Here is a 27,326-nt window from a genome sequence, read left to right as displayed (position 1 = left end):
TTACTGGTACTTCTTTAATGATATTTTCTTAGAATTCCTTGTTCACTGCATAAATGTTTTGTTTTGTAATAAATAACAGTATAATTTACACAAATACATGCAGAAAAACACTTTGTACACTGATGGGTATACAGAATGTACACAATATAAACTTTTGATTATCAAGTCATTGCAGTAATGTACAGACATTTACAAATACATCTCTCAAACCAATAATGACAATGTCATGGACAGAGAAGGCGATATTCTATTATCAACAGAATGAAGCAGTCTGAATTACTGGACATCATTTGCTTCACTATCAAATAATAGCTTTATACACATACTGAGACATAGAGATGTGTACTTATTGAGAATTTCCATGTGCTGCAACAAGGACTATGATAAATAAAAGAACAATCTATGTTATTGGAAATCAGATTGGAACAAATGACAAGATTCTTTGCTTTGTTGGCTGTTTGAGACTGCAGTTAATCCAGCAATACAGCAGTGGTCTGTAATTCATTGCATCTGGACCAGACAATCCAGTGATTGATGTCATGAGCATCGATCTACACAACTGGTATATGACATGCATCAACCAAGGGATGACCGGTATCATTACTTTGTACATACCTCACTCATCATAAACAATGAGTATTAGAGAGAATAGTCCAATATATTACACAGACATTATACAGTCTATTTACAGGATTTGGACATCATTGCATACCCGAACAGCGGTCTTCAATACTATGAATTCTTCCTTGAGCCACTGACAGTCTGTGGATGCTGTTTTATGCCACAGTGACATTTTAAATTACCCTTGGACCCCCAAAATAGAGCAGGTAAATGTCAGCTGACCTCAAGACCTCACATATAAGCTGATACAGCAAACATGGGAAAGGGCCTGTTCAGCCCTGAAATCTACCCCGAAACATGAACATGTATGTTTTCAGCAAGGGATATTTATAACAACTGAAAACACAGATTCCCTTAGAACTATCTCTCTGTTGTCTTCACTGTGGCATTGAGATTGAACAACATAGACTTGAGATTCAGAGACAGGAAGGCGTTATCACCGCCAGAGTTTCTCAGCATCTCCTGAACAATGCTCACAATTGTGTACACTTCAAAGAATCGTTTGTTGGATCTGAAGAACAAAAGAATTTCAAGCACACAATTATGGAAATGCTAATACTTTGATGTCAACATGAAGAGACTTTTTCTGGAAATTGTTCGGACAGCATTCAAAGCACACTGGCATTGTTGTCATCATTGTCAAAAATTGTCTCACAGCCGTTATACATTCTGGTTGGTACTCATTATTGATACAATAAAGCCATAAGAAGTAAACATCAAGAAACATCTGTGTTCATAGTGTAAGCAAGCCTGTATGGATTTAAGACTTCCTCTGGAGACTAAACAGTCATTATGTTATAGCAATTTGTCACTATTAAATTCTACACATTATTACAGTCTTGCTGTAACTATGTAATTGCATCTGTCATTCATCTAGGCAGCTGCTAGTAGATCTGTGCATTCTAATCTTAGAAGCCCATGTGTGGAAAGCAACAAGTGTTAATTTGTTTGGTGGTTTTGCCACAATGAGCAATATTCCAGCTGTAACATGGAAACCTTCTTGTAATTTTATCATATACCTATGAATAATATGGACCTTTTTGCACATACAATACTGGCTGTCGGCACATGTCCATATTGACCACCCAGACCGAAAATGCATATCAGCCCTCGGGCCGAAAATCCATATCAGCCGTATTGCCTGGCTAATAAACTGGTATGGAAAGAATACACGCATACTCTCGAAACCTCAATAGACGGAGACTAGTTTATTTTAGAGTTATGTCCCTTGATGTGGCACATGATAAAAAGGTTACATGACATGACAGTTTCCTTTTCGCCATACATATCACCCCTCGACTACCATGTCAGCCCTTTCAGTCAAACCAGTGACTGAAAGAATGAGCCATATTATCCTCGCTGTCAAGGTAACACAGTGCTCTTAGACATATGTTAATGCAAGTTCCCACAGGTTGGTGAACATCAATATATCGGATGCGTACACAATTTGCTAAAGCTGACAAACTGCACTAGTGACCTCATCATTCAACTGTCAGACAGACATCTGAGCAACTTGTTCACACTATATGCAATCTGACTCAAACTTACTTGATTTTGGACAGTTTTTGAAGAAGGATACTGAGTTTTTCCACAATCTTGTTATCCGAAACCGGTGTCCGTAGCACCATTGCTACTGTCCTGAACCAATGTTCTGTGCTGCAACTCTCCAGGAATCTCGATGTGAATGGTGAGTCTGTCGACAGTTGTAGCAGGATGTCCACTGCAGGACCCATGAACACCTACAACAGAGATCTATGTTTCTAATCCAACACACTACAGGACGATCCAAAGTGATCACTATGGTATAAAACAGCATTGACTCAGTCACAATACAAAGGTCATACACAGGAAACTAAATGAGGCTCTGTTGGTTCATAACATCAAATGTTTAACTGGATCATTAAGATTAACTGGAGGTAGAATCATGAATCCAAGCAATGAGGATATGACATGTCACAGACAACCCAATCTGTTTAGATGTACAAGTGTAGGTTCTGAGGACCAGTTCTCCCTCTATGGTCCCTACTGGGAGGTTCCTGTGACACATATTTAAATAAGTAGGTCTCGCACAAGCTAGGGGTTCTACAAGCCTACACTCCTAATACAACACCCTACAGTACACACCAACTCCCACAAGACCAACTACTGATAGTTTATTAACTTATACATGTTATGAAACTAACATATGACTGAGCTTAAGGAAGAACTTAAGCTGAACATATATATAATAGTAGAAACTCGTAAGAGTTGTAGGTATATATATATTATGATATAAATCATAGTACTGGGCTTAAGATAATATTTTAACTTAAGCAAATATATATAGATAGCATGTAGCTATTAGTACTGTTATCAGATAAGTATAAAATCAACAAGATAGACTTATCTTCTCTGTGGAACTGTCAACTGTTGAGCCGCAGGACCATGGGACCTAAATGGTGGATACCTGAGACATCCTTGGTGGTGATATCTCTCAGATAGTGGTTGGCAAACACCATATCGGATCTCCAAAAACATCCCTCAATGATGGTATTCAATGAACAATTTCTATGTAAAGCCAAAGTTGAAGCTAGTGCTCTAATTTCGTGAGGATTAGTAGCACTTGGAGGGTCCAGTCCAGCTGCCTTGTAGGCTCTTAGTATGACAGTTCTGATCCAAATAGAAATGGTAGTGCTGCGACACTTCTGTCTGTGAGGCGTAGATATAGGGATAAACAATCTTTGAATTTCCCTCTACTTTGCTTGGATCTTTGGAGATATATTTTCAGTGCACGTACAGGGCAAAGTGATAAGTCCATCGTATCCTGCGGTCCAAGTATGGATGAGAGAGAGCCGGGACATGGAACAACCTGTCTGGTTGACCTGGTAGTTGATTTTTCGCTATAAAATCCCAGCTTAAGTCCCAGATGAGCCGGCGTTATGAATATCATCAAATCGTGTTCTCTCGCAATCCAAAGCGCGAATTTCAGACATCCTGGCGCAGTGGCTAACGCTAGCAGGAATAAGGTTTGTGGGTCAATGATTCATATGACGCAGATAACAATGGCTCGTAAGCCTCACTTGTGAGGTGTTGAAGTACCACATTTAGATCCCAGGCTGGCGCTTGAAACTTCCGCTTCTGGTCTTCCAATCGAAAAGGCACGTAACAAGGAGAGTAACTCCGTGTTTTGGCCAATTTGACGCCCGCTTCTCATTGTTATGACTGAACTTATGGCTGCAAGATAAGTGGACAGTGTAGATCCTTTTAGATTCTTAGTTTGACGTAGGAAACATAAGAAATCTGCCACTTGAGGATGTGTAGCAAATCTGGCTGAAAAATCCTTTCTTAGCAGCATAATTGACAAAACTGCGCCATTTGTCATCGTGATAAGTTACGAAAGTAGAGTTAATACGTGCAAGTGCAACGCTTCGCCGCTCTGGTGGAATAACCTCTCTTATTCAAACATGCCTTGATACAATCCACACGCGGAAGTCGAATGCTTCTGGTGTTTTGTGTACTTGTTTGCGTGCGGATGTATCAGTAGATTGGAGCGTAGCGGGGAGCTGAAGTACTGGTTTTCCGATTCCTAGTATGAGGTCTGGAAACCACGTTCTCGCTGGCCAGTAAAGGCGCAGACCAAAATCAGATCGAGGCTCTTCGCTTGAGTGATTTTTAGCAAGACTTGTGGATTAACGCGAGGAGGCGGAAAGCGTGCGTCGCGCTTAGTCCCTCCCATGATATGCTTAGTGCGCCGCTGCCCAAGCTAACGGATCTGGCACTGGCGATAATGGGTTGTTGTCAGTTGATTGTTGAATCGGGTAGCAAATAGGTCTATCAGAGGAGATCCTATTTCCATGATTATCTGATTGAATATCTCTGTGTGGAGCATCCATTCTGTCGTGCGCGGGTTGGTGCGGCGAGAGAGAACGCCTGCTAACACATTCTTTGCCCTGGAATGTGGCAGGCTTTGATACGTGATGTTTAGACTGTCCACTAATTCAACAGTTTGAAACAATCAGTGAGAAGATTCAGTGATCTTGTTGACCCTTGTTTGTTCACATAAACCGCCACTGTTGAGTTGTCTGTGTGAATCATTAACTGAGCGTTCTGTAATAGGTTGCTCCAGTGACCTATGGCGTTTATGACTGCTTGCATTTCTAGCAGATTTATGTGACATAAGCTCTCTTGAATGCTCCATAGGCCTGACGCTGTCCTGCCGTAAGGTGGGCTCCCTAACCTTTTTAGTGACGCTACCCACGTAGAGATGTGTTCCGATTCGCTCTACTAAGGAGACGCCAAGCTAAACATTCAATCTCTTGGTCCACCAGAGTAGATGTGGTTTGATGTAATCTGGTAGACTGAACGGTAGAGGGTCCTCGAGATGGGCATTGATGAGGACTTGTAATGGACGTAATTGAAGCCTGCCTCTGAGTGTCAAGTCTTGAGCTGATGTGAGTAGTCCCAGTAGCCTCTGCCACTGACGTAGTGGTAACGGAGAGAGTAGGGCTTGGGGGATCAGTTGTTGTATCTTGATCCATCTGTCCTCCGGGACTACCATACGATTCTGCGCTGTAAGCGAATCGTGATACCTAGAAACTGCAGATCCCGTGCGGGCTCTAGGTCCGACTTGAGTAGATTTATTTCAACCAGCCTAACTGCGCAGGTAGCTTGATTGTAAAGTTCAGCTGTAGTCTGGAGACGCTGTGGATCTGGATCCACCTGTATACCGGGCCGCTCAGGTAAAATGCATTCCGCAGGCCTTGACGATGTAGGTATGAGACAATAGGCTTGGTTACTCTTGTGAATATCCATGGGGCCAAGTGATTCCGAAGGGAAGTACTTTCCATTGGTAGTGTATGCGCCTAGCATAAATCTCAGATATTTCCTTGAACTGGGATGAATCGGAAGTGTAGGCATGCGCCCTGCAGATCTATACTTACCATGTAATCTAGTGGACCTTAATTAGATGACGGAGTTGAGGTAAATGTATCATGCGAAACGCTGGTGGTTTGCATAGAAATTCTCTGTTGAATGTGCTCATGTTGTAATTGAGACGATACTTCTCTTTGGAATTCTTTTTCGGCACTAGGAAAACTGGGGAGTAAAAACCTGGTATGATGTTTTGCTGATCGAGAACTTCTAAGGCCTGTTTGTTTAGTAGAGACTGAACTGTTTCTCTTAACATCGGTAGTTGTGCCAGATGAACGTTGAACCCTGGTGGGTTGACTGTTAACGGTGGCTTGGCCTTGAGTTGTAGACTATATCCGTGACTAAAAGGATGTTGGATACATAATGGATCTTGAAGTATTCTCCGGTTTTCCCAGTGTAGTTGTAGACGCCCACCCACTTGAGAAGGTTGTACTGGGACGACTGGGGGTGGAAGACTCCAGTCGCTCCGAACTTGACTTTCATCGCTTAAATCCATCGGCACCCCTGGATGATCTGCCTCTAGCTGATCCTCCTCTGAACTTGTTGTACGGGCTTACCTAAAGAAATCCTTGGGATTATTAACGGCCGCTAATTTCCTTTATCCCCCGCTCTCTGTAGCCCTGAAAACTTGACTTGCCCGAGTACCTCTGTGCTGATTGTTTAAAGACGGCGCTAATGTATCCATAGATTTGATCATGAGTACTTCTCTCAGAATCTTTTGATACTTCCTTGGAGACCTTGTTAATGTTGCCACCAAACAGTAAGGGTGAAGACCATTATGGAGCTGTGTATAGGGCTCTGTGAATTGTTTATTCCAAGAGCAGGAGGCTAGTAATCCTTGCCTACGATGTCATGGTAGTAGTTTCAGTAAGTGCTGAAAGATGGTCTGTAAGGAATTGTTGATCTTTTCTCTGCATAAGTAGAGCTGAATAGATCATCCTGTCTTCCTAATCCGTGGAGTTCTTGAACTAGGTGATGAGAGTTTCGTTAACAGTCCTAGATCTGTTGAGTCCAAAGAACATCCTCCTGGAAATGGTATCTAACTGGGCCATCTTGCGATCGTCTACCCTATAACTTCTGGACTTGGAATCACTGATAAGTTTAAAGTTTTCATCAATCTCCTGAGTCTTGAAAAAGGGCTCCATATTATGTCCATAAAAACTCTTGGCATTGAAGAATGGTAAATGGGTAAGTTGAGTTTTAGCAGATTTGGAGTAGGCTGTATCCAATTTAGCAGGAACGGCTGCGATAGGATCCATAGGAGGCACGGTGATATGATCTACATCATCATCTAGCATCAGGTAAGTTTGGGCTGTATCCTCGTTCTTAGAGGGAGAGGCCAGTTGTAATTCGTTTACCATCCAATACCTTATCTCAGCCTCTGAGAAAATGATACCATCGTCCTCCTCTGACGTATGGTCGTATGTCGGAGTCCTCGATCTGTAAGAAGATCTATGTGAGGACTGAGGAGAACGGACTGACGAGTGGCTAGTGTATGTAGACCTTGGAGAAGACATCCTTCGCGGAGATTGTGGGTTTCGTGAACGGTGATGGCTTCACGGACGCTCTGGACTTCTCGAACGTTGAGGGCTACGCGATCGCCTTCTAGGCGCGTAGAACCACTTAGCCTTCGCGGCCCTACGCCGAATGTCTGGAGTCAGTGTCCCATCCTGACATATGAGCTTGCTTCGCTGATCTCTTCGTGGCATGACAGGTGCGTGCTCGGGCGAAGCCGCCCTTCTCCGCCGAAGCCTCTTGCAAAGGTGAGGCTCTGGCTCCTTCACGGGAGGCGGCCTGGGATACCTTATGCAAAGAGCTCACTCCGGCAGGGTTGCTCATGCGAGGGAGCGCGTCTATGGGCTCAGAGGCCCTACGCTGCCAAGGCGGGCTCTGAGGCCCTGTATGACTTAATATGGGGTGGGCTCTGAGGCCCGTGGCTCTGAGGCCTCTGTAAGCCGTAGAGCAGTCTTCCATCACCCTCATTATGTGGTTGATCAAGTCGCCTGAAGCGGTCTGGCGCTGATGAAGGATGTCTCTGCAGAGGTGACGGGACCCTCAGATAAAATTTCTGGAGATAAAGTCGGGCATCTCCGGCTAGGTGTTCATCTGCACTGAGGTGACAGTCGCGAGAAACGGCTGTTTCTTGTGACGAACTTCTGGAATGATAATTGGCAAATCATCATCATATAATGCTAATTCTGTAACTGGTAAGATATCAGAGGCAAAATTATTAGATTTTGTTGACTTCCCTTTAGATGAAGGTGTAGATCTTGGTGTACCAGATGATATGGATGGTTTCCTTGACTTGGACTGAGAAGACGGCAGCTCTTGAGATGCAGGTCGCTTCTTGGACATAGCGGACTGCGTCCCACGCTTATCCGCCAAGGGAAACTCAGGCATGCCACCAGCCGGTGGCGTGTCCTCAGTCAACAGTTGACATGAAACATTAATTTGCGATCTATTAGCCATGTTTGAATTCTGTTTCACGGGATTTATCTGCCTTCCGGCCTATAAACGGAACATAAATATTTGTCAAAGGCAGAGATAGGTAAATTGATACAAAAATTTACAAACGAGAATCAAAGGAACATGGAGTAATGCAACTAGGGCATTTTTAAATGTGGATCGGTATCAGAATAACGTAGTTTACATTCTGTGCAATTTTTCATTAATGTAGCCTACTGAACAAACACTGACGAACCGCGGAATAAAACAGCAGAAACACAATTAATAATCAATGTAAATTGAATAATTATACTAGTACTACCTCTATACTAACGTATAAGAGGAACCAACTAAATATAATTAAAGGATATAGTGTGTTGGGGAGACACAGAGCTTCCTCACGCCCAGCTCACTGGGCTTAAGAAGGAGAGTGAGGCACATGGGCTTGGTGGCTCCCTGCTCCCGGCGCTTCAGAAGGGAGGTAACTCCGTGGTGAGTACTAAGGAGTGATTCTTATTGAAGGGAACTTAATTGGATAGGATATGATAACTAGTTAATTTTGCTCAGCAAGAAGACAGAATCAAGAAAGATGAAAGTCGGGATAAGAAAAATGTAATTTTTAGAGTAAAAATTGATATTTTATACTTATCCTGACTCATGCTCTTTTGCTTGTCTTCTTCTTCTTGCTTGCGAACATAGTGGAACACTTTGTATCTCCCTAATTGAAGCTCCCTTCAATGTAAAAAATCACTAATTAGTACTCAGCACGAAAGTTACCTCCCTTCCACAAGCTGAACGAGGGCTACACCTCCACCCATGTGCCTCACTCTCTCCTCATATACTGAGCTCCAACATTTGAATTTACAGGGAAATCCAAAGTGTTATGTGGGAGGATGGGAGGGCTTACCTCATGAGTCAGGATAAGTATAAAATATCAATTTTACTCTAAAATATTACATTTTTTCCTTCTTATCCTGACTCATGCTCTTTTGCTTGTAGACTCCCACGGAAAGGGAGGTGGGAAATATATAATACTTTGGATTTTAATAATTAGTGATTTGAACTGTGATGATTGTAATAACCCTATGGGAACTTCATAAAGGTACTGAACTGATGAATTCCTGCTGCTAACTTATCAGATGCCATATAAAAGGTTATTACAATGTACTTATTATGATAAAGTATATATAACATTAATACAATGCTTAAGACTACTAGACTTAAGCTTGTTAATATGCTAGTATAAACTCCTTAGAGTCTGTTAGCTAAAAATACTTTAAGATATAAACATAGTACTAAGCTTAAGATATGATTAAACTTAAGCTAATTATATAATAGCAAAACTCTTTTAGAGTTTGTTAGTTAATATACTTATATGATATAGATATAATGCTGAGCTTTAGATATGAATAAGCTTTAGCTACATATATAATAGCAAAAACTCTGTAGAGTTTGTTAGCTAATATATTTTTACAATATGAGTATAGTACTGTGCTTAAGATATAATTAACTTAAGCTACATATAATAGCCAAAACTCTGTAGAGCTTTATTAGCTTATAGATTAATAATGTAAATCATAGTACTAAGCTTAAGATAAGATTAGACTTAAGCTAAATGTATATAGCAAAAAAAAACTCCTTACAGTTTATTAACTAATATACTTTTATGTTAAAACCATAGTACTGAGCTTAAGATATAATTAAACTTAAGCTATATATATATAATAGCAAAACTCAAGTGGAGTTTTGTTAGCTAATACATTTTATAATGTAACCATACTGCTTAAGATATGATGAAACTTAAGCTAATTGTATAATAGCAAAAACCCTTTAGAGTTTGTTAGCTAAAATACTATATGATATAAACCTAGTATTGAGTTTATGAAGGAAACCTTAAGCTACATATATAATAGCAAAAACCCGTGTTAGAGTTTGTTAGCTAATATGACTTATATATGATATAAACATATAGTATTGAGCTTAAGATTTGAAGGAAACTTAAGCTACATATATAATAGCAAAACTCCGTCAGAGTTTGTTAGCTAATACAAAGTTATAATGTAACCATAAAGCTTAAATTATGATGAAACTTAAGCCAAATATATAATAGCAAAAAAAACTCTTTAGAGTTTTGATAGCTAAAATACCTATATGATATAAACATAGTAATTAAGCCTTTAAGATATGAATAAGCTTTAAGTTACATATAAAAAAACTCCATTATAGTTTGTTAGCTAATACATGTTATAATATAACCATATTGCTTAAGATATGATGAGACTTCTTGCCAAATAGCAAAAACTCTTTAGAGTTTGTTAGCTAATATACTTATATGATATAAACATAGTTACTGAGCTTAAGATATGAATAAGCTTAAGCTACCTATATATAATAGCCCAAACTCTGTGCAGAGTTTGTTAGCTTATATATTTTTACAATCTGAGTATAGTACTATGCTTAAGATATAATTAAGTTAAGGTAAATATATAATAACCAACTCTGTAGAGTTGTTAACTTCATATATATTGTATGATGTAATAATCATAGAGTACTCTGTGATGATAAAAAAGAACTTAAGCAAATTATATATAGCATGTAGCTATTTAGTACTGTTATAAGATAAGTAGTAAATCTGTAAGATTGACTTATCTTCTCCGAGGAACTGTCAACTGTTAAAGCGAGGACCATGGGATCGGAATTGGTGGATACCTGAGACGTCCTCGGTGATGATATCTTTCAGATAATGGTTGGCAAACCCACCATTAATCGGATCTCAGAAAATAAACCCTCCATTATTTCAAATAACATTGTGTAGATCAATGCAGAAGTTAGCTCTAATATGATGAGTATTAAAGCTCATGGAGGGTCGGATTAGGGTCCATCCGTCTTGTATGCCGCGATAGTATGACAGTTCTGATCCAAACGGAGATATAGTACGTGAGATTTCATTCTGCGTAGAAGTTGATGATAGAGGAAATAATCTGTTGCATTATTCCCTCCTGTTTGGTTCGGTGGAGATAGATTTTACAGTGCTCTTGCTGGTCATCGTGATAGAATCATCGTATCATGAAGTCCAAGTATGTCATCCAGGCGTTCATAAACCTCACTTGTGAGGTGTTGGAGCACTATATTCAGATCCCCAAGTTGGAGGGGTGAAACTTCCGCTTTTAATTCTCCAATCAGAAAGTTTAAGTAGGTTTACTAACCATCTAGTTGTGTTAGTAGCTTGATTATGAAATTCAGCTGTAGTCTGAGACGCTGTGGATTTAGATCCACTTGTATCCCGTCGTCTAGGTTATTCACTCACGAAGTCCTTGGCGATGTAGGTGCACAACCAGGTGTGTCTGTCCTCGTTGAAGTTTATGTAAAATTGCCTGACTGCCGTGCCCTCGTCTTAACTTGACAGAGGAGGTCTCTAACCTGAAGAAAGCAGCCCAATCATGAAGGTTCAGATTAACTGGACTGTAAGGAGACTTGCTGGATTCACTGATATATAGTTGTCACTTGTAGCGTAAGTGTTGACCTGTGAATTAAGATCGACCTCTGCGTGTAGGTCGTTGTCCAACGCCGGGTCCAATCAGAACAAGGCATTTTGATTCTGTAGAATACCCAGCTGTGATGTCACCCGGTGTAGCAGGAAAAACCTTGTATAAAATCTTGCCGTCGTTGATATTAGCATAATCGTCGGTCTTCACCGTAGCTTCCCGGTTACCCGAGTGACCACGCAGTTCGAGGTTTAAAGGTAAACGAAACCTCCGGCGAAATACCTCGCTCTGAAATATTAATGCTGGGTAGGTTATTTTCCTGGCTGTCGTGGAAAGTAACTTCGGTTTTGAATATAATTCCGACTTCTTATATAAAGGTACAATAAACTTGCAAGTTGTTCGCTTGTAGACTGTATACATGAATGTATCGTCATAATTGTAGAATTAAAGCTGAACTTGTTGTACCTATTTCTTCTCAGAAACTTTGACGATTATGAGTTATACTCGCTGTAACAAGGCTGCTGTTCAATTCGATATTGAATTGTCTGCAGATCTGCGTAATGGTCACATGTAGATAATCATTATAAAGTAGTCCGGGATTAGCATATTCTAGCAATCTATACGGAAAGGTTGATTTCTGTGAAGATCTATGCAACGTCGTTGATTAATTAATATGGCGACGTTCTGTGTTGTAAATAGCCTGTGCAATTGTCTTCGCGTGAGGGCTTATAGGCGGCATATGGCATACAGTTGATAGACAACTTATGCGATGTCTTGAACGGACTGACGAAAGTAGCTATATATGACGAAAAGTGGCTAATATCTGGAGACCTTTGGAGAATTCCTCGGTGGGCGCCGGAGATTTCATGAGAAACTCTCGAAGTATCCCAATCTAGATTCCTGTGTGAGGTAGACTTGGAGCCCTTTAGCCTTCGCGACCTTCGCTGAAGGTATTGAGTCAGAGCCCACATCAGTATATATATAATATCTGGCTTGCTTGTGAAGCGACCTCTGTGTTCAACAGGAGTGAGTGAGTGAGTGTATTGTTTTGCCGCGACTCAGCAATATGTGGGGATTCGGTGGCGCTACCCCTCCGTGGCGTCCTTTGTAACTGGTGAGGCTCTAGCTCCTTGTGCCGAGGTAGCCTGGGACTTCCTTAGCGAAGTGTCTAGAAACCGATCAATATATGGCGTTAGCTTCAGACAGGGTGTGGTTCTTGCTGGTTCTGCATAAAGTAGAGGCGAGTAGATCATCCTATCATTTCAGAAGTCGTTCACGAAATCTGGTGATAAGAATCTCATTGATCGTTCTAATCTATTAATGCCAATAACATCTGGCGTTTGAACTATTATGGCTTTATGGTAGGCTGTGTCCACATACTGTGGCACCACGGCAATCGAGTCGATTGGAGGTAAGGTGATGGCGTCTGCCTCGTCTTCCTTTATCAGGTATGTCTGCGCCGAGTTGCCACTCTTGGAAGGTGAAGAGATCTAGGTTGTTTACCATCCAATATCGTATCTCAGCGTCTGAGAAAATGATGCCTCCATCATTTTCTATCCCAGCATCACTGATGAGAGGTTGATGCTCTTCTGATGGTGGACTGTGTATTTCTATCTCTATGTCGGGTGGCCTTCGGGGAGACCTGACTGTAGACTTATTAATGCAGACTTGTGTGGTGACCTGTGAGGCGATCGGCGTGGTGATGTCTGAGGAGATCGGCCGTTAGAGTAGCGGAGATCGTGTTGGTGAACTTCGTCTATGGGTTGACCTTCGAGGAGACCTGTGAGGAGAATGTTGATAGCTTCCGCGAAGCTCGTGTAGTCAGGTGTCGCCGGCGAAGGCCTTCGCGAAGGCCTTGTGAAGCTTCCTCTGCGTCGGTCCTGGGGAGCGGCGATTTGACCTTCCAGCGAAGGCTTCCGTGAGTCTGGCGGTCTGAGTCCGCATCTAGGGATGAAGCGAGGAAGGTGATGATCTATCCGCCCAGCGAAGGCCTTCGCGAAGGCTGTACATCTGGGTCGCTTACGTGGAGGTGGTCTGCGACTTCCTTGAAAGGTGGCTTCGTCGTGGCTGCTCGCTGATGGGGGTGCCTCTGGGGTGTCGTCTGCGTTGGAACCTTAGCGAAGGCTCGGGCCTTGGGCTGGCTGCTTCCCAGTCTGTGGTGGCCCTCCATCATGATCATGATTTGCCGCAACAGTTCATCTGGGATGGTCTGCGGCAATTAGTCGGTGCCCTCTCTGCGATGTTAGCGGGCGGGACCCTCAGGGAAGTCGTCTGGCGTCAGTGTAGAGACATCAGGCTGCATGGCGATCTCTGCTGATGTCACTGTAGCTGTCTCCGGTGCGCTTCTTGTGAAATGCGTCGGGGATGATGATCAGCTGATCATCGTAGAGGCCCAGTTCAGCGGCTGGAACAATCTCGGTTGAAAAGTCCTAGTAGACTTCGTTGATTTCCCCTCAGAATTCGGCGCTGCCCTGGGGTCGCGAAGTCTGCGTTGAGTGTTAGTAGCGGCCAGGACCCTCAGGAAGATCATAGAATATCAGCGTTGGTACATCAGGCTGCATGTTGATCTGCGCTGACATCACTGTTGCCGACATCGGTCATTCTTTTGATGTACATCAGGTATGATGATCGGCTGATCATCATACAGGCTAAATCTGCGGCAGGGAACAATCTCGGCTGAAAAGTTCAAGTAGACCGTTGATTTCCCCTCAGAATTGGCGTTGAGATGCAGTAGAAAAACTCTAGTCTTGACTGCGGCGATGGGATGTCTGGGGAAGCAGGGCGCTTCTTGGAAGCGGGACTCGTCCCACGCCTCTCCACCACTCTAGCGGAACACCAGGCGGGGCGGGTCGACCAACAGCAGTAGACTGGCGAGGGTTCAGGTGTATCAGTCATGGCTAGACTCTGCATCACGACCTATCTGCTGCGGCGTCTCAAGCGCCAAAGTAATTATTTATTAAAGGCAGAAATGGATAAATTAGTACCGCCAACTGCAGCGTGAATAAAATGAACATGGCAGTACAACTAGGGCATATTAAATCGCGGATCAGCAGCAGAATAAAAAGCGTAATCTGCAACAGAACAGAATTTTTATCAAGCGTAATCCACTGAAACAAACCACGGCGTCCGTGAATAAACAGTAGAAACGACTAAATATCAATATATAATTGTTGAAGGATACTAGCTAAACCTCTATAGATGTCTATCACGAGGTAACTAACTAAATATAATCAAAGGATATAGTGTGTCGAGGAGACACAGGTGCTCTCGTCCAGCTCACTGGGCGAAGAAGGAAGAGTGAGGGCACATGGGTGGAGGTGGCCCTCGTTCCAGCTTGTGGAAGGGAGGTAACTTCGTGCTGAGTACTAATTAGTGATTTTACATTGAAGGGCTTCAATTAGGGAGATACAAGTGTTCCACTATGTTAGCAAGAAAGAAGAAGACAAGCAAAAGAGCATGAGTCAGGATAAGGAAAATGCCACATATCTGTTCCACTGTGTTGCCCGTTTTGATTGTAAGCCTAAAAGTGTCTGTCTGAACATATTTTGTTGATTATTCAGTGACCATCTACTTATTTCTAAATTTAGAAAATGATTTCTGGGTTAACATTTGCGTTTCCAGTTTACCTTGTGTGAGTGTCTTCAGGATGATGACAGATGACAGGAGACGGATGTGAAGGTTGGAACTCCGGAAGAACAAACCCTCTTTCTGTTTATCTCCTCTGTCTAGGACTGAACTTGGTAATTTCTCTGACTCTGAATTCCGAGGAGCTCGAGCTCTGTACACTTCCTCACCAAGTCTACGCAAGGTTGACGATAGACTAGTTTTCTGTGCAGAAAAGCATTTATTTTGGTAAAAATAATGGTAGTCATCACTAGTTGCAATTGAAGACTATAATTCTGAACCAGTACCCAAAGCTTCCATTTTGGAACTGAATAAGCTCAAGAATTATACCTGAATTCTGGTCATGATACCATGGGGTTATTTGTGTTATTCCAAGACTTAAAGACACTGCTCCACAAGCTGGTTCTGCCTCTAAGGTTCTCCTGCAATACACACCTGTTGTCCATGGCCTTGTTCAACATTCATTAATGACCAGTAGATGAACTGCAGACATGGAAGACAGAACTTGGAGCTGGTCAGGGGCACCTCCTTCAGGATCTCCACAAGGCTGGGTAACACCTGTTTGGGAAGAAACTACAGCCCTCACAACTGACTCCCTACTCACAACAGAGAAATACAAAATGTATTAATGACAATTACAGACCATTTATATTCCTAATGCTCAAAGTACCATACATTATTCCATCCTTCAACACCCATAGGTCCTGAATTAATGCCATTACCAGGACACTAGTGTCCACAAGAGGAGATTCTTGAAGGCTGCAATCAGCGACAGTGCTGCTATATCATGGCAATGTATAATTTTGAAGCTTGGACTAGGCAAACCATTTACTAGACTGACTGACTGAGTTTGGTTTTATGCGCTTTTAGCAATATTCCAGCAACATCACGGTGGAGGACACCAGAAATGGGCTTCACACATTGTGCCCATGTGGGGACTAGAATGTGAGGCAATTTAACCACTAGGCTCCCACGCCCCCATTTACTAGAAGCATTAGCAACAATCATGACAATGGGGCACAATTACACAATCAGACGCAGACATGCAGTCAAGTTCAGTCATCTCTTCTGACAAATACTGGTTACACATGATCAATCCTTGAGGATTGAGATCCCTGCTCCTCAAAAAGATCAATGTGCTAAGACTGTCATAATGCCCTTATTTTATTAATGGCTTACTATTGTAACTAACAATGTCCAATATTACCCTGAGTATTTTGTCCTGTACATAGTCTGGAGCAGAGAACCTCTCTATAGGCTGTGTTGGCTGGTCTGTGACGGCATGACGGAGGTGGGCATCACACACCCAGTCCAACAGAGCAGACAGTATGTCATACGCCGGCGTGCCTGCCTGGAATACCAAACGATAATCTACCTTGAATGCTTACCAGTATCAGGATGAGTAACTGAGTTCCAGGGTCCTGATCCACAAAGGATTTGTAATATTACAACCTATCGTAGCACTATGAATACCTTGTGGGTTGGAGACCTAGTAATATTGATGATGCTGTCGTAATATCATTGCATGCCATGGTATCAATGAATTTTTAATTTTTAATGATGATTCTGTACTGAAACAAACTGATGAATGGATACTAAACATATCAAATATTTATTGGATCAGCATAGTTACTTATTAGCACTAAATCGACTAATTGCAGAATGACATTTGTTATTTTCACATATTCACATACAGAATAAATAAATGCTATCATTTAGTATTTGATGATATAATTAAATTTCCAATCTATGACACTTCACTAAAGCTGTATAACATGGCAAACTAGAATAAGTGCTGAAAACATGGCCTCAAGTGGGATTCTTGAATATTTGCAGCAAGTAGCTTAGTTGGTTTGTTGTTTAACACTGCACTCAGCAATATTCCAGCTATATGGTGGCGGCCAGTAAATAAGCGTGTCTGGACCAGACAATCCAGTGATCAAGAGCATGAGCATCAATCTATGTAAATTGGAAATGATGACATGTGTCAACCAATTCACCAAGCCTGACCACCCGATCCTGTTTGATGCCTCTTATGACAAACATTGGTTGCTGAAGATGAATTCTAACCTGGATATTCACAGGTAAGCATATCCATTAACACGACCAGGCCACCTGAGTTGACTGACTGACTGACTGACTGAGTTTAGTTTTACGCCGCTTTTAGCAATATTCCAGCAACATCACGGCAGGGGACACCAGAAATGGGCTTCACACATGACCCATGTGGGGATTTCTTCGGCGCGGCGAATAGCAGCTTTAACCATTAGGCTTTTCTTGGAATATTCCAGATCATCCGATCACCATCCGTGGGAGATCTGGATTAGAATTAGTCACCAGCAACCCATAATTGTCGTAAGAGGCGAAGTTAGAGATCAGAGCGACCAGGCTCGGGTTGACTTGGTTGACACATTTTCCCAATTTAACCAATGATGTTCACCACCCCCCACCTGAGTTGAACATTCCTTTTAATATGTATACAGTGATGGACAAACCTTGGATACTTTGTGTTGCTTTGGTCTGTCTTCAGGCTCCTGTTTGGCCTTGCTCTGTTTGCCAGACACTTCTGTTGACGACCCGAGCACATCTCCCTCTCTCTGTCGCTGGTCAAACTCTAGCTTCCTCTGTTAACACAGGGACATGATGGTACACTTCAAGTTGGTACACTCTGAGTCATTGATTACCTCATCAGTATCACTGCATCAGTCAATTTTACAGTGAAACCAAAATACACCACTCACTTTTCATATCATAAAAAATATATACTATATTCTGGTATACACTTTCTGCAGGCACTACAAATCTTCCGCTGTAACATACTTTTAAGATTTACGCATGTGCATGTGTCATGTGAGTGCGTTTTCTGCATAACTTGCTTAACACATTTATAGCACACTCAGCACTATTCCAGCTATATGATGTCTACAACATAATAACAGACAATCAATCCAACGACTGATATTATGATTAAGCAGCAGAATACGTTGACAAGCCATCAACCAAATCAACGAACCGATAACCCAGTACATTAGTCACCCCTGACTAGCAGGGATCATGAGAATCAGGTTTAACCAGGAAAGCCCACACGTTGAAATCCACAAGTCAAACATGTCAAGTCCTTGATATTTCTACATAACAGCATCCTCGATAATCTCCAGGGTATAAGTTACTATCACTCTCCACTATACCCTGGATGCATCCACGGCTTGGGGCGATGATTTTATTACCTCCCTTGGCTGGCTCCGCATTCTCACAGTAGCCAATCAGCTAAGCCGCCATTACAACCGAACTTGCCAGTGTCAACAAAGATTGTGGTCGCAGTTGCAAAGGTTTGTTCGCAGTGCCACTCAGATTTTGGGGGAAATAATAAAGACAAATTCACAGATCTGAAACTTTAAAAAGAATATATGAAAGAACTCCTTCTACTTCTTTCAGAGTACCTCTGCATTAATTGTGTTGCCAAGTTTAAACGGTTAGATAATTTAAGACACGAAAGTGAGTAGTTATTGGTACGCTTAACTTCCCAGCGTAGGCACCTGACTGGATAAAATGTCAGCAAAGGGAGGTAATAAAATCATCGCCCCAAGCCGTGGATGCATCCAGGGTATAGTGGAGAGTGATCGTAACATATACCCTGGAGATTATCGAGGATGACATAACAGTGACACCTAAGATATTGGCCTGTTCATTATATAACAAGTATTCATATGAAACAAATTCACAAATGTTTGTTTTAAAGTTAACAACCTGTAAGTTTGTAAGCCGAGCCTGGGAGCTTGTGACCTGTTTCTCAAGCTTTAATTTCTGTGTCTGGGTTATTTCTAGCTGAAAAATCAAAACATGCTTGTTAAATAGTGGCATTGTACAATGCTGGAAACCATCTGGATGGTTTGTTTGGTTGTATGTGGTTTAATGCCTTAAAGTGCAACATTCCAGCTATATGACATGGGTCCGTATATTATTGTGACCCTACCAGACCATCCAGAACAGCAATTCAATGACTGTTATCTTGCCTCACACATAATGTTGCTTTCTGATTGGCTGAGCGCTCTTCTATTATTTTCAATGTACCCCGCTTACAAGCGAGTAACATTTTCTATGTACCCCGCTAGGAATGCCGAACTCATTTGGTACTCCATAGTAGTAATTCTTTATCTTGGATAACATTGAATCACGTATGATGTACAGAAATTACCGATGTTTTGCGAATGCAAATCGATGGAAGGGAGATAACTCTAAATTTGTTTTTCTTGTCGTATTGTCGTGTGGCACTCCATACTATGATCCGATACCCGTGCTTCAAACAGTTCAAAATTACCATTGAGGTGTTCGGTAAGATAAATATGTTTGTTCACTGGTCCCTCGGGGCCCATGGGTTGATGTACCCTCTATGTTTCTTTATGTTACATAAACAAACATCGAGGGTACATCAGCCCATGTCCCCCCCGAGACCAGTGAACAACTTATAATATCACTGATATGCATCAACAAAGTCAGTGAGCCTGTTCCCATTAGTTACCTTATACGATATACTGGATTGCTGTGAATAGTGTGACCCTTATGTATAAGACGACCCCATCTACAAGCCTTCAAAATCAATGCTGATCTATATACCCTGTCTATACGTGACTCTGAAAGAAGTACATCATCAGAGCATGCATGATCGGTCAATTTGTAATCAAAATGTGTTTGTGTCACAATATTTTCTCACATGATGCTTGGCCGTGTAGAACTCCAGCACATGCATTTGACATTGACGTGTTAGTATGAGTTAAAGAAACACGTAAATACACAGTTCCACACCTGAAGAAAGCATAACTTATGTTTCCTGAAAACCTCAACACTGACCTTGACCTTTGAGTAATTTTGACCAAAATCGTTTGAAAGCTTGGAAAGTATGCATGAAAAGATAAATGTCTGAGGCGAAAGTGTAACGAGGTGTTGGTCTTGTGACGTGACCTTGTAACAAAGGAATCTGCCAAAGCCATTTAAAAGAAGGCCACAGAAGAATAATACTTAGCATCAATAGAAGAATCAGCAGGAGCTGTCAAAGTACAAAACAGAACACTTAAAGCAGTCCTGATGACTGATCTGCTAAATATGACACACAATTAGCAGAGCCATTTCTGTTGGGCCCTGCAACAAGCCTAGGACATAAGTGACTTGACACACAGATCGTTAGTGCCTGCATCCACTCAACCACCACACACAATGGCCCAGTCCTACACTAACCTCCTTCTTGAGAGCATCATTGGCTTGTTTTAAAGTCTCAAAGTTTTCCTTCAGTCTCTTGTTCTCTTTGAATCTCTCCTTCAAGGCTTGTTCTAACTTTGCCACCTCATCTTGATGTTGCTGAAAAGGAAATATATGTTGTATAAAGACATATACAAAGTACACATAATACTGACTGACTGAGTTTGGTTTTATGCCGCTTTTAGCAATATTCCAGCAACATCACGGCAGACATATACACCAGAAATAAAACATTGTACCCATGTATTCGAACCGGGTCTTCGGCGGACATTAACGCTTTAAGCACTAGGCTATTCATCTTTCCACACATAATAAACACATGTATATACATAAAGTTTAATATTCATCTTTCTAACTATAACAGATCATTTTCTGACATCAGGATCAGGGTAAAGCAAAAGCAACTTTTGTTTCATGAGAAAGTCTATATTTTGACAGGGAGGGAGTGAGTGAGTATGGTTTTATGCCGTTTTTTAGCAATATTCCAGCAATATCACACCAGAAAAGGGCTCCACATATTGTACCCATGTGGGGAACTGAACTCGCGTCCTCGGACGCTTTAACCATTAGGCTACCCACCGACATTTGAAAGGGATTAAAAAGATATATATATACATATGTAAATGCATTTTTTCATTGAATCAATGTTTGTATTTCTGTGTTACCTGCTGTAGAGCCTGGCACCTCTGTTTGACTTCATGGTCTGTTATTGTCTGTATGTTGGACTGGGAGATGACAATCATCCTCTCTCTCTCCTTCAGCTTGGCCTCTCGGTCATGTAATATCCGGTTCTCCGCCTAACATAAAGTCATGGGCATGTGTAACAATTCACACACCTGTATCCATTATTTATCATCGGAATATCATTTGGTCCTACTTTATTCACCATAGCCCTGAGCTACAAGAAAGAAGTCAACTGATGCTTACTTGTGGAGGTAGTGGACAAACTTAGTTCAAACATCCACTATTAATTATAGTCACTTTATCTCTGTGCTGTATAAATAGCAACACATTTAAATTTGGGTTCTAATACTGGGGTGCTTTGAGAGGTTACTTACAGAATCATAAGGCAGAGCTTGGTACTTAATACAATGTTCAGTCATATTTGTGATTCCCATATAATTCAGAGATTACAACCTCAGCTACTGTTTCAGAGGACACAGTAGGGTTAAATCAAGCAATGTTATGGCAAAAATAGAATACAATTAACTTTCTTAGAATAGTCATCACCTTTGAGAATCTCCGGCATAGATATTTGCTTAGATATTTTCATCAGGCCAAGACATCAAGGAAACAAGTGATGAGAGCTCAACACAGTCATAAAATTCACTATGTGACTCTTATTCCCTGTTTTTCAGTTATATCAGAGTACATGCAATTAGTTCCCTATTCACAAAAACATAGAGGAAACTAAACAACCTTCCATGTAGAACCAGTTTTATTAAACGAGTTAATGATTTGGCATCAAATGAGTGAAAGCGAGTTTGATACTAAATCTTTCACGAGTTCAATAAAAATGGTATTTCACAGAAGTTTAGTATTCTGTTTATCACTCTCCAACATGAATTGACAGAAACTGCCTACAGTGTGATGACCCTTAGCTTTCTGTGAGTCAAGCAAGGTCTGATACCATTGTGACAGAAGTATTAGCATTGTGACGTCATAACTGTAAACCATTATGACATCATACATCTAGTGGTATTACACTAGTGTAATACTGAAATAAAAATATTACACTGTAGTATGTTCCACAGGCCAGTAATAAAGATCAATAAAATGATGAGTGTGTTTTTACAAAACAACCTGTCAGAGACCTCTTATAACCCTTATCACTGAGTACAGGCTATTTCAAAACCATGTGAATTATAGCAGTTTAGTTTCTTCTGGAAGTTGACCAGTATTATCAGAATGAGCAAGACTAAGGTACATGGTATCTTTATTAACATGATATAACCACAATTTTGTATAAAACATAAGTATAAGCAGCATTACGAGTACCATATAGAATTACAGTATTGTTTCTTACTTTGAGTTTGTCACTGATTGCTTGGAGTTCTTGATAAATATTTCCCAGATCCTCCCTGTCCAGTACTGGTGGATCTGTGTCACAAGGGTATACTTTATTAGTGAGACAATGAGTTGGAGTCGATGCCACTTGAACAATATTTCTAGGGGCATATCAGTCATGGCTGCCTCTTGAAAATGTGAAATTTTCAATTCAAGATACAATACTCAGCTTCTTGGGTGCTTGGTCAAAGTGAATCAATGCACATCAACAAAACAAACAGTGTCACCAGTCTGTGAGCGCTTTGCTCATTCCTGGCTTCTTTTGTTTATAAATGAAATAAATACCATGTTACCATGTACATATCTAAATATTTATGTGTTTCTAAAGTTGAATATCATGGCAGGGGACACCAGAAAATGGACTGCACACACTCTACCCATGTGGGCAATCGCCCCTCGGTCTTCGGTGTGACGAGCAAATGCTTTAACCACTACGCTACACACCACTCCATCAGCAATCTTGGAACAATCTGATAATGAACATGACAAGCACAACTTAAAACACAGCAACTTAAACCACTGATTCTTACAACAGGTAACAATGCTGATAACAGTTCTAGATATCTTTCTCTTGTTACAGCATTTAACTTATTTGTTTTTTAGACATGCTTTTCCAAACCTTCGTCACTTTCTTCTCTGTCTCGGCCATGTTTGTGTCTGCCTGATTTCATTGGTCTATGAGGTGGTGGTTTCCTTCGGAATTTGGGACTCTGTCTGTTGTAATCACTGAGATACAACTCTGACAAGCTGTCAGATTCCAAATGCTGACCATGGCTGTGATGGGGAGATAACTCTATAGGTGTTACTGCAGAATCTAGAAATATATCATATACCAGCAAAATTAAATACAAATATTTTGCTTTCCTGGATATGTTGGAATCACTAATTCATACATATTTCGTAAGACTGTCATGCTAACTATGGCATGATAATAAATGGCATCATGTGTACATAACTTTTTTTATTGTTAATTGTCAAAAGAAACATGTTTGTATCAAATTAACAGGCAACTGTCTCAAACAATCTTACAATATGATATTATAGCATAGATTGTACATACCAATATCACTTTCAGCTGAAAAATCCATTTTACACTCTCATAGCCAAATGGACACACTCTGAAATAAGTTACACTTCATTTGAGCCTGGAAATAAAAGCATATTTAACATGTTAAAAGTCACATATTATTTGAATTTGAAGGTTATTCTAACAGGTCTAATAGTATGATAACATTAAAACGTTGAAACCAGGAAAGGTATTTTGATATCAACAGCGGTTTACCAACAGCAGTTTACATAGCACTTTACTGCCTCAGGCACCCCTCAGGCACCCCTTCCAATCAAGCACTACTTTATGGTCCATATGGTTAGGCTAGCTATCACTTTATTCCAATTAATTCAGTTTTGATTTCTATGGACAAAATTGCAACTGTGCATACCAGTAAAGGTAAACAATCAGGTACTGATGACTTCGTATATGAGCACTAATTATTTGTGACATGGCCTGTGGGGAGCACCTTTAGAATACAGCACCACAACTTCGTGAGGGCGATCTCTGCCGTGGGTCACGTGTCATTAAGACAAGCAACCAGTTTGTGAGAACCGTCCGGACGCTTGAACCCGCCGACCTTCGGATTGTTAGCTCTCGACAGCTAACCGACTGAGCTACGTCCACACTGTTGCACAATGTGCAAATTTATCGAGTCATTCCAGTGGCGTCAATGTAAATGAACGGAAAGAGTCGAATAGGTCACGGACAATTCTGAATGCTGCGGGTAGACTTGGTGTCATGTGATTTTTATTCTCACGGACAATTGCGAATGGATCCGATGCCATTTGGCACACTCGTCCCATTCCGTAATCTACAAATTAGCGTGTGGCGTGGAATGAGCCGATATGCCTCAAACTGAAAAAGGGTTGTTGATGTCAGGCGTCAGGCGTAGATTTCACGGTGTATGCATGAATGACGCCTTTTATATAAATCGGTGATTTTGTGACAGAAAAGTGATGTAGGGAACACTGTAATGATAATGTGGATCGCACTAAGGAGCGAGGGAGACATGAGCATGTGTAGTGACGGCCGAGGTGAGTTAGCCTTTTGAATCATTACTTTACAAAATTTATGTTGCGTGTGAAAGAGGCTTCAGTGCAAATTCCAGGCCAATTTCCATTAGCCCAAAATTTCTTCAATAACCCATTTCATAATGTACTTTCGACGTTTTTGGTTTCCGATTTTGTGTGAAAAAAAAGTATTAAAATGCAAAAAGGAAAAACAACAAATGGTACTCACGTATTACACCGGACATGTACCTACTATATTGGATTAGGTCCCTAACCCTAACCCTCAGCCCTAACCCTAACCCCTTGAAATAATCCTAATAAATAGAATGCATTGACCGAACCACGGACATGTACCTACTACATTGCATTAGGGGCCCCAACCCTAAACCCTAAACCGTAAGCCCTAACCCTTGAATTAATCCTAATAAATAGAATGCATTGACAGAACCGGCACAAACACGACTGACGTGTCTAGTGTAATGCATTATTACCGCTTCGAAAAATAAAATACTAATAAAACACTTTTCTATGTAATGGTGCAAATTACTGAATGACAAAAATATATATGTAAATTTAAAAGTTACAAAATACAAAATACACAACACATTACACCTCAGCAGCCCATAATACAAATAAATATGAGCAGATTAGTGAAAAAGAAATATATTTCAAACTGGTGCTAGCAAAATATTAGCATCCGCTGGTATACAAACTACTGGAAACTCTCAACATCGTTGGGCTTATGCAATGACATAGCTCGTAGAGGTGAAACACCAGTGAGCCCGGAGCTTATACACACTCGCTGAGCCAGACAACCCGTGTTGCCATGCAGGCGTCATAGGGCATTGTTTCGGAGATCGTGCTTTTCGAACAAAATCACATTACATTACGTAAAAGGGTATTATGACATATTTTTTAAAGTTTGTGGTGCTGTATTCTAAAGGTAGGCCGCCTGTGCTCCCATGATAAAATGTTGGCCAAATGGCTAATCTCATTGTCCTAGCTCAGTATCAAAGCTGGCAATCTCAGTTTAATGTTTCCATGCAGTGCAATTTGAAATCCAGAAATGTTGACTGTGTAAAGTAAACTTATCAGTGGTAAAGTAAAAAAAAATATATACCTTTCAATTTAGCAATATTTGGAAAATAAGAAACATTCCACTTCCCGGCCTGTAGACCCAACCCTGGGTTTGCAGCCACATGTAGATGAATTCTGATACTATGCATGCGTACATATGTTGTGTGGCTATTAATAACATTTAATGATAAGATCTCAAGTCATTCGGAACCGTAGAACTGAGGATTGAAATATAATCTTCATTGACTGGATAAGGCGTACAAGTAAAACATGCTGCAGCATGTCTGAAGTGCTTCAAGTTCAACACATTCAAATTGATGTTGTCACACAGATCAGGTTTAATATCTAAGCGCATTGATTTGATTACCTGTAGCAGAGCAATAAACCTAATTTCAATTTCTATGCTATAAACGCTTTTTTTATTTTCTCTCTTGTGTTAGGCCAGTGTAATACTGACCTAATCGTCAGATCAAACTAAATGCAATTACAAAATCACAGCGCCGATAAATGTGTTAAAATATGTAAATATCGTGTTTGAGACTGAGGCAAGTATCACATTCAATACCCGAGATATACATCTTCAACTGCAACATATCAAATACGTATTAAATCAGAAATATCGACCAATAACGTACATTTGTGAAGAATTGACAGCAACATCAGCTTGTCCAAATTCGAAACGTAAACACACCAAAAACTCCTTACAGAGCCATGTCTATTTCTGAAGTATGAAAAAGAACTAAAAATGCCTGTACAAGGAGCTTGTAGTGCGTCATCACGTGATTAAGAAACTTCCGGTTTTCGGATGCAAAACCAGAATCCCCCGGTGGATTACGATTGGATTGTGGTAGAACACATTACTTTTATTCTTTTTGAAAATGGTACAAACTTCCTGAAAACAAATGACGTAGCATTTTAATTTCTAATCACCATTTTTGTTAGAAATGGTGACATATCAGCCATCCTAAATTTGGATGCACTCGTGAACACTTGATATATATTTTTTGATTTTACGAGCGATTTATTCAGTGTGTTCTCTCGTGCTTTTCAAAGTCCAAAATGTTGTTGCTGTTGTTATGCGACATTTTACTGATCATTGGGAACTGTAAGCTCACTGAGCAAAAAACAACTGTAACAAACCTCAAAGATTCTGATGAAAAAGTCTGTTAATAAAAATATATATGGGGTTTTCTCCCTTAGACCGTTATGCTCGTGCCCATCCTGCCTGGTAAGGCTGTATTTCATAACTTGTTGGGCATTTTAAGCAGGTGTGCGTGCGTGCGTGCGTGCGTGAGTGTGTGTGATGAACAACGATGGACGTTCTTGCGACTTGAAAATTAGGGTCGAAGAACATTTTTACATCCCAAAAGATATGTATTGAACTACAACTTATGATTTCTATATCTGAACGATTCAAACAGATCTGCATCGATGGATTTGTTTTTAGTAATTATCACAAACTGAAGTTGCACGTTTGTTTAACGCTGTACTGTAATGACACATTTATGGATAACAACTTCTTTTATGAGTGTGAATGTCTTGCGAGACAACGGTACAAGAATCTGTACCGAAACGAATTTACATTTATCATTATTTACTTCCCAACTTTTAACACTGTAGTCAGCTATCATGGCGGACTGCAGTCTGGATCCAGTTTACAAGTCGACCATTGATCCTCGATTGTCCCATTCATTAACATATACTTCTCCCGAAAAAGAAACACACATACTGTTTTTTCAAGAGATTCTTCAACAAGATTTATAGGCGATTCGCTGGACTTGCGTG

At 40.8% G+C, this 27,326-nt stretch overlaps 1 protein-coding gene across 1 annotated transcript; it reads right to left on the bottom strand.

Moving 5' to 3' along the window:
* Positions 1–26,263, bottom strand: LOC124288810 (coiled-coil domain-containing protein 138-like). Its single transcript, XM_046725389.1, has 14 exons — positions 26,177–26,263; positions 23,464–23,548; positions 23,023–23,217; positions 22,363–22,436; positions 21,002–21,133; positions 20,316–20,435; positions 18,831–18,908; positions 17,579–17,707; positions 16,291–16,434; positions 15,519–15,641; positions 15,086–15,287; positions 7,642–7,685; positions 2,170–2,360; positions 1–1,132 (listed from the first exon to the last, which is right to left on the bottom strand). Exons 2-14 carry the CDS (start codon positions 23,489–23,491, stop codon positions 982–984), a joined length of 1,611 nt encoding a protein of 536 aa, XP_046581345.1. The 5' UTR covers positions 23,492–23,548; positions 26,177–26,263; the 3' UTR covers positions 1–981.
* Between the last annotated feature and the right edge of the window lie 1,063 nt (positions 26,264–27,326).

Source organism: Haliotis rubra, unplaced genomic scaffold, assembly GCF_003918875.1.
Source record: "Haliotis rubra isolate DU_JTF1 unplaced genomic scaffold, ASM391887v1 Scf1, whole genome shotgun sequence".
Taxonomy (NCBI): Eukaryota; Metazoa; Mollusca; class Gastropoda; order Lepetellida; family Haliotidae; genus Haliotis; species Haliotis rubra.
This window is presented reverse-complemented; position numbering and strand designations above follow the sequence as displayed.